We start from the raw sequence: 324 nt of genomic DNA, 5'->3' as shown, positions 1-324 counted from the left end.
ACACTGCTATTTAGGAAGATATTTAATTCCCCATTTTAGAGTGTAATAAAATAACCCAATTGAGGGAAGGAAAGGTGAGGCTATTTCAACAGCAGCTGTCGAACAATGTTATACCGTAGAAAATATAACACTTATTCTTCATCGTCCTCTCAAAGAATTGCCTTCTTATCATAGGTGCTTCCTTATAGGAATTAAATAAATGATAAATACCCAAGGGCCTATTTTAGTATTGCGATAATGGATCATTGCATAAGTTCGACCAAATCAATGTAAGATAAGAGTGCAGATGCCTTTCTTATCATAGGAAGTGTGTTTTCGTACAAT

The 324-nt window shown here is 34.6% G+C and overlaps 1 protein-coding gene across 1 annotated transcript in view; it reads left to right on the top strand.

The window, feature by feature from the left end:
• The window catches only part of C922_05554 (hypothetical protein), a gene marked incomplete at both ends in the record, with an annotated part of 1,622 nt that extends 1,503 nt beyond the window's left edge, over positions 1 to 119 (top strand). Inside the window, one exon of the mRNA XM_008821125.1 lies at positions 40 to 119. Coding sequence (XP_008819347.1) covers positions 40 to 119 — 80 coding nt within the window. The remainder of the gene's footprint in view (positions 1 to 39) is intronic.
• Positions 120 to 324: the final 205 nt, after the last annotated feature.

The sequence above is a fragment of the Plasmodium inui genome, assembly GCF_000524495.1.
Source record: "Plasmodium inui San Antonio 1 unplaced genomic scaffold supercont1.96, whole genome shotgun sequence".
NCBI classification, from domain to species: Eukaryota; Apicomplexa; class Aconoidasida; order Haemosporida; family Plasmodiidae; genus Plasmodium; species Plasmodium inui.
The sequence above is the reverse complement of the archived record's forward strand: the minus strand, read 5'-3'. Positions and strand labels throughout refer to the sequence as shown.